The sequence below is a fragment of the Galleria mellonella genome, unplaced genomic scaffold (genome assembly GCF_026898425.1).
Source record: "Galleria mellonella isolate WM207_F2 unplaced genomic scaffold, CSIRO_AGI_GalMel_v1 utg57, whole genome shotgun sequence".
In the NCBI taxonomy this organism is placed as follows: Eukaryota; Metazoa; Arthropoda; class Insecta; order Lepidoptera; family Pyralidae; genus Galleria; species Galleria mellonella.
This window is the reverse complement of record NW_026442119.1, coordinates 9,308,292-9,316,396: the sequence shown is the minus strand read 5'-3', so window position 1 is coordinate 9,316,396 and position 8,105 is coordinate 9,308,292. Positions and strand designations below refer to the sequence as shown.

Genomic DNA, 8,105 nt, shown 5'->3' with positions numbered 1-8,105 from the left:
AACTTATTTTACTTTAACCAAACCAACCAACCGTTTACCAAACTCATTATATTCTCTGAAGATAATTTATTAAATTATTATTTATAATAAATTACACAGTATACAATACAATGCCCTCTATTTCATAACACGAGTAATAACACGAATAATGCTGCGAAAGTGTTTATCTTACTCTTAACATGTTAACTTATTTTTATTTCTCATAAGCAATAAAAGATGTCGCTGTATGATACATTTATTAATACCGTAAATTCTGTAAAATGTAAGATTTAAATAATTAAATTGCAATATTTATTTATTAATTTATTAAAGCTTTAATGCACAGTAAAATTCTATGTCCCGCCAGTGTATACCAATAGCGCAAGCGGGGTTACCATTCCATTATCATCCATTAAAAAAAAGTGGCAGAGGGCGCGTCTACCGCTGTCTATAGCTAAGCTCTATGAAAAGGTATAAAAATATGAACGTGTGTGATGTAGTTGGACTGACGAATAATTCGCGTAGAATATATCGTCATAGTCGTAGAATACTGTCGGATATATATATGTAATATTTGTCATACTTAATTAGTTAGTAAAAAATTAATAGCTTAAAATGCAAATGTAGTTTCAAGTATTATGTGGGCCCATCCCGGCGGCACTGCAATGCCGGGCCGACCCGTAACGGGAGTGGAGCGAGCCCCGAACATCCCGTCGGTTTACAAAAATCAGTTTAATATACTGGTCCCTCGATGAGGGAACTTCCAGATATTAAGCTGATAAGAACAGATACTACACTTTGATCTTAGCCAAAAGGCCGAGAAGCGATAAATGTATAATTGTATTGTTTAGCCATGTCATTCAGCGACTGGAAATTCTTATAGCGCGGTGTACATATACAGCGCCATCTATGGTAATACCATAAATTATATACGAATTTAAAATTTTCAGTATCTTAGATTTATCAAATTAGTAGCTTAGATAAGCTTTTGAACATAAATTACAAACCTATTTCTTAGTAAAATCACTTTCCCTTTAAACTTTATCTTGCTGGTTACTCTGTTTGAGTCGTAGATTGCTATTTCCTTTTCTATTACAGTTTATTGTTTTACATAATAATATTTTATGTATTTATTTATTTATGTATTTATTATATGTATATATTTAATATTTTATGTTTATGATTATATTAGCCTAATTATGTGTTTATATTATGTGAACGTACTTTTTTGTTTTCTCTCTATTCGATAATGCACCGGCTACTTATTTCTTGATTAGCCCAATGGTTGACTGGTAGAGAAAACCGTCCAGTATTAAGTTCGCCGAATGTACATAGAATTTTACTGTGCATTAAATTTTAAATAAATAAAGTACAAGAGGCAGTGTTATCGCTAAAACAGTATCTTCCAAACAACCTTAGGGCAGAAAATAAAATAAATTAAAATGTTATCTAGTTTATTTTTTTATTTTGTTTACTGTACTACATCTTGTAACACCCATAGATTAAGAATAGCATCCGGGGTGACATCGCAGGATTTGTTAAATATTTATTTAAAAAATAGCATAAATGTACGTTGTCAGAAAGACAAAATTAAACCAATAAACACTCATTACGTAGAACTGTACCATCATTAATAAACTAAATTACCCTCAGATAAATTATATACTTAAATAGACCATTATTAATTTATTTAACTATTTATATAGACTTTATTATTGTTTCAGATACTATAAGAGTAGTATAGATATGAGTATATTTGGCAGAAAGGTATAATATTGTTAGCTCAGTACACATTTTTACAATTAATAACTACTGTAAAGAAAAGGAAAGAGTAAAATTTTATTTCCTTTTGCAAAAAAAAACGTATCTAATTCAATCGTAATATAACTCTGTGACATAACTAGTACGGAAATAACTCTGTAGATAGCAAACTAATTCTAATATATAAATAGAAAATAAAGAAATAAAACTAAATCACAACGCATCAGAACTAAATACATACCTAAAAAATTAAATTTATTTTTTTAAGAATAAAAATAAATTATATTTCAATTATAAGTAACAAAAATAAATCTCCTATTTATTTTTATATTGTTATACATCAATGTTCTTACAATTAAAAACTATTTTGTTTAAACTATTTTATGACATATTGCTGTATTCTTCTGTGTCGATTCAAGGATAAAATTTTAATCACATGCCCTTTTAATAGTATATTATTAATATAATATATATTAATAATATAATTTTAATGTTTTTAATATTCCGCTGGATATTTTTCATCTTGTTTTATGTTTTTGATGAGTGTTCATCGCAATTAATTAGACCATCGAATTTGGATGAGACGGTTTTGATTCCAAGGGTTGTCAATGGCAAGCCAGCATCGCTAGGAGAAGTTCCCTACCAGGTAATCCTAATAAATCCTACTATATTATAAATGTAAAAGTTTGTGAGAATGTTTAATTGGATGGATGTTTGTTACTATTTTACGTAAAACTACTTCAATAAATTTGAATTTATTTTAATACACAGATAGGTAAACCATGATCTAATTTAGCGCTTTACATTAGATACTGGTTTATACGCGTGAAGTCACGAGATACAGCTAATTTTTAACAATTCACCGAGGATCCAATGAGAGACCTCTTGATTTTAGTCTTAATAGTTACTCTTTCATACATCAATCAGTAGATATGTTACCAATTATTTATCAAAGCAGATTATTTTGTATATTAATGAAACATGATGTAAAGATGTCGGATGTCACCTTAGTCTTATTTGTTTTAGATTATTTATTACATATCATCTCGGTTTGACTTCACTTTCTTTGAACCAATATTGTGTGCGAAATAATTGTATAAATACATATATTTATATAGATATACTTTTTGCGCCAAATAGCTACCATGTTTTTATCTTCTTCTCTACCATAAGATAGTCTGGAAGAGATTGCTTTGAATATAAACAAAAAAGAAAGCAAAATTTAATCATCATCTATAGATATAAACAGTACCATGGACTGAGGCCTATGGTGATGTTTATAAAATTATAAAGATTTACAATTCTACTTCAGATAGGATTCAAAACTCCGATACCCCGATTTCGAAGACTCTATAGTACATTCTGTGGAGGCACGATCATAGCTCCAACTAAACTTCTCTCTGCAGCGCATTGCTTCGAACAGAGGAAAAGTAGTTGCACCATTTATCAGGGTTCAATGTAAGTAAGATAATTTAACACTTTGTTTCACTAAAAATATAGACTTCTTAGAATATAAAGTCTTAGTCAAACCAATTATTTTACTTAAAAAACTAAACTATTTGATTTTGATAAAATTTGTATCGAACCAATTTGAAAATATAAATAAATAATATAAAAACTAATAAAATAAATGTTTCAAATAAAGGAAAAATCTAAATCAGTTTATAAATTAAGACGAAGATGCAACCAAATTGAGAACCTCCTCCTTTTTTTAAGTCGGTAGAAAAAATATTTTAATCTATACAAAAATACCATTGAAAAATAAACTATTAAAATAATTTTAAGAAAGTGTTCTACCAGTGAAAGGAACATGTCGGAAAATTATAAAAATAAATGTTAACCATCCACACTAACTTTAAAGCTGGATTATCATCATCATCATCATATCAGCTATCATTTATCCATTGCTTACCGTCACCTCACCCACAGACTGCCATACGGAACGGTCCCAAACCATATATCCACTGACTCCGTGCAATGCATTTGAGGTCGTCTTCATTTAGTGAGGAGTCGTCCTACACTGCGTTTGCCTGAACGGAGTCGCCACTCAAGAACCTTTCTTCCCATAAGTTGTCGGTTTTTCGAGCTTTGTGACCAACTCATTTATCCTTCCGGCTATGTCGGTCATTTTAGTTCTTTTGCATATATCCCCATTTCAGATTCTATCACGCAAAAAAACTTCGAGCACAGCCCTCTCCATAGCTCGCTGAGTAACTTGAAGCTTTTGCATATGGACAACCGTACAGAAACTTATTTCGTTTCCATAGATAATCTATAGCTTACAGCTGGATGTGCAGCCTTGATAAGGAAAATCAAAATTTTTTGATTTCGATTATACACGTAGAAAATCTATATATTCTTTACTAGTTTTAATCCCCGACTTGGTCCGTGTTATGTTTATTGACCGAGATAAAAAGTAGCATATTTAATGTTCTATATTGTTCATCATATATACTGACATGTTATATAGTGACATATATACCGACATGTACATGTTGTCGATCAAAGATATCATAAGTGCATATACAAACCAACCATATTAATGCACCACAATGTAAGAATAAGATTCATTTCATTTTTGGTAATTCTTTTGTAATCGAAAGTATTTGTTTCATACTAAATTTGTTAATTCGTCGTGTAGTCCCGGCATAGAACGAGGCATTCCTTCCATTGCCGTTGGTGTCGTAAGAAGCGACTAGACTCGAGAACTCTCGACTAAAAGCGAGAAAACTTAATGGTCGAGAGATAGACAGCTGCGTCTCTCTTAAAATATCACCAAAGCCTAATTGCGGTTGTCAACTCGCTTACCAGGCGTCGCCACTACTGGATAAACCCCCCTAATGGGGAATCAGTGAACACTTAATGATTGATATAGTATGGTAAATTTGTTAACATTGTGACACACGCGCCACCCCGTCTTATGCATGTTCTACAGCGTTTAACAGCACAGTATGAAAACCGCAGTCTTTGCATACGGCGACACGGTGCATAGATATGTCAAACGCTTAAATTATTACAGTATACTGCACTCAAAGCAGTTGCTTAAAAAATACGCGGTAGCTGGTACTTTGTGGAACGAAGCCAAAATCCAAAAAACTGATGATATGAATGGCGGTGGACAGTGGAGGGAATTGAAGAATGTCATCTTTCCATCTGGATATAAATTCCCGAAACATGACATAGCCGTGGTGGTAGGTGTCTAGTTTTATTATAGTACGACATAAGACAATGCCGTGTGGTCCCGGCATAGAATGGGCTACCCCTTCCTTTCTCATAGGTGGCGTAATAGGCAACTAAGGGATCTTAATGGTCGAGAGATGGCAGCGACGTCCTTTGAAACATCACCAAAGCCTAACTGCGGTTGTCAACCCGCTTGCCAAATCTGGCAACTACTGGCAACTTCCCCCCCCCTCTATGGAGGAGGCCTATGTTTAGCAGTAGACAATAATGGGCTGATATGATAAGGATGATGATATGACCTCATCATTATAAACAGAGACAATATGGTGCGTAAATGCGATCAATCAAATAAATAATATTTTACTCTCTGCGGTTAACGAAAAGAATATTTTACTCTGTACAGTTTGTCACGGGAAAGATCATTAAAGGCCATAATTATAGTTTTTACGCACGTCGAAAAGACGCCTATACATAACTCTACCTCAAATACTACGTGTGTGGTAAATTTCATAGCAATGTATTGAGTAATTAAGGCGCCAAGATGTTTTAAACAAATAAACATACTTTTATAACAAACATTGTTCATATGTTTGTTGTAAAAGTGAATTTATTTGTTGGCTTAGCTTTTTATTTCATATATTATGTACATAATTTGAAAACTATATTTATCGCAATAAAGATTAATGTTTTTTGATCCTTTTAATTGTTACCACTTAATAGACGTAAATAAATTCTTATTCATCTAATCCAGGTTCTATGAAAGTATATAAACATTCAAAATACTTGTTAATTATATCCATTCATTGCCTCCTCGTTTATTTTAGATGATATTCATACCGTTTCATTTCAATGACCATGTAGCTGCGATTCCGTACACGACTATTAACAGAGATTACAGAGGGAAGTGCCTGGTGTCAGGCTATGGAAGAACATCGACTACAAAGCAAGTATGTCATTGTATCCATTAAAATTTTCTCGATGGAAACAAATCTATTATTATAAGTTAGATACGATCTCTCTACCACACATTTAACATAGAACAAGATAATAACGCCCTCGTTCTTTCTTATGCATAACATATCCACCAGCAGTTGATTATTATAAGTCTTATTTTGATCTAGAAGGTAGATTCAAAATGTCTACTATTATAGTTTTTGCTAATTTAATATATATAAATATAATGTTTTTAAGCAACCGACAATGAAAAATTGACCGTCGATCTGATGGAAAATTGAATATACCGCCTATATACATCATCTACATTATGGTTAAAATAAAAAAAAAACAGTACCAACCAGATCCTCACGAGCTACATATTCTACTAAATCACGATACTGATAAAATTTTCATCACGCCAAATCCCTTGAGGGATAAATATTGAGAACCGAGTAATAATTACCTCTAGTCTTATATAAATCTCTTGCTTCATGCACTTTTATAACTCGTCTTATGCAGTTCCGAAGAGGCCAAATGAAACACAGACTATTAGATCAGGGGGGGGGGGTTGTTAGTAGTACAGACTACCAGTCCCATTGCTAGCAGTATACCCTATCACGTTGACCTTCACACCCCCTGGAAACCATCTTGCTAAATCCAAATGTTTTCTTTACAATGGCTAACTGGACAGCTTTATGATTCTTACCTATCATCCCTCGCTGATGCCCTACCAATATACCGTCAGCGCAGGCAGCGTTACCATTCCGTTATCATCCATTAAAAAAATCTATTTATTTTATGTAACTTAGAATGGCAAACAAGCTGACGGCCCACCTGATGGAAAGTGGTAACCGTCGCCTATAGACATGAGCAGTACCATGGACATAACAGAGTATACTGTTTCGCCCATGATACCCCTCATACGTTGCCATTCCTGAGGACTCAGGTGTTATTCCTTTGTGCTCTGTAAATTCACTGCCATATCCCACTCTTCAAACCGAAACACAGCCTTGCAAACGCAACTGCTTTACGATAGAAACACGAATGGGACAAAAGTACCCAAGCAAACGAGTTGTGTACAAAGTCTCCCTCTGATAAAATATTGATCATTGAAAATGGACCGTACTAATATATTGTTATGTTGTAGTTTCGATATAAAATTACAGATAAGATCTGAGAAGCTACTTGTTGCACATTTAGAATTGATCCCGTCATATTTGTGTAGCCGTCTGCATAGGAAAAATATGAGACAGTTTATATGCACTTCAAGTAAATTAACAGACGTGGGAAAGGTATAATAATATAACAATATTTTACTTTTCTCCTTGACTTCATCTTTATAAAGCTGTACACTGAAGATAATTTAAAATTTTACTAAGCAAGCTATATATGTATATATACATATATAATATGGTATTAATGTGAGCCAACATCGGAGTACCATAAATCCTAATAATTGTAAAAATTGTAAAAAACATTTTCTCAGATCCTGATAATTTTTTTATACACGCCTGTCAACCGTTGCAACTACTGGCAAATCCTCCCAATAAACTGCTGTAAGGAACGGTTCCGTTCCTTATGACAGTCTATCGGAGAGACCTATGTTTAGCAGTGGACAAATAAAGGCTGATGTGATATTGATGACGATAACTAAGTTAGGAATGTTACTTTATAGGGTGACTCTGGAGGACCATTGGTTTGCTCAAATACAGGCGACCCGAAGGAATCAAAGAAAGGTATTTTGGTTGGAATTGTGAGCGGCAACAGATACAGGGTTGGATCCTTCTTCACTAGAGTGTCATCATACCACAAGTATATCGAGCAAAGTAACGCAGATACCAGTAGGTGTAAAACAATTTTAATTATTTTACTCGTAATAATACACGGTGCATTTTGGTTATTTTGATTTTGTTTTATTTATACCTATTTTTTTTTATCAAATAGTTTATAATTATTATCAATTTACATAATAATAAATAAAATGATTTTTTTTGCGTATTGATGCAATAAGATTCTTAAATAATAAAAAAGAGTATTTGGGTAACTGGTGAGCTCAATGCCACATTTTATGTAGTAGATTCATCTCCATTTTTTATAATTTGTGCTACAAAACTGACTAATATTCTCTATTGAATAATTTTGTTTATTTTATTAAGTTACTTTATGTACTTACTGATTCACGTGGACGAAACCGCGAGAGACAACTAATTTTGAATAATGAAAAAAGTAATCATCGTGATTGTACGCGT

General features: G+C 32.8%; 1 protein-coding gene and 1 non-coding gene across 2 annotated transcripts; one reads left to right on the top strand and one right to left on the bottom strand.

Annotated features, from left to right (window-relative positions):
• Positions 1-614: 614 nt before the first annotated feature.
• On the bottom strand, positions 615-807 carry LOC113509941 (U2 spliceosomal RNA). Its single transcript, XR_003402080.2, has one exon. It is a non-coding gene; the product is annotated as a U2 spliceosomal RNA (small nuclear RNA).
• A 1,423-nt stretch (positions 808-2,230) lies between these two features.
• Positions 2,231-8,032, top strand: LOC113509848 (plasma kallikrein-like). Its single transcript, XM_052899417.1, has 7 exons — positions 2,231-2,386; positions 3,053-3,198; positions 4,760-4,931; positions 5,745-5,867; positions 7,023-7,148; positions 7,532-7,697; positions 8,013-8,032. The coding sequence occupies exons 1-7, from the start codon at positions 2,231-2,233 to the stop codon at positions 8,030-8,032; spliced, it is 909 nt and encodes a 302-aa protein (XP_052755377.1).
• The last annotated feature ends 73 nt before the right edge of the window (positions 8,033-8,105 follow it).

Bases quoted from the DNA above. Each gene is read 5' to 3' on its own strand.
- LOC113509848 (XM_052899417.1), top strand. From the start codon at position 2,231: ATGTTTTTAATATTCCGCTGGATATTTTTCATCTTGTTTTATGTTTTT. The intron at 2,387-3,052 runs GTAATCCTAATA...ATTCTACTTCAG, and splicing joins TAGGAGAAGTTCCCTACCAG to ATAGGATTCAAAACTCCGAT. The intron at 3,199-4,759 runs GTAAGTAAGATA...AAATTATTACAG, and splicing joins ACCATTTATCAGGGTTCAAT to TATACTGCACTCAAAGCAGT.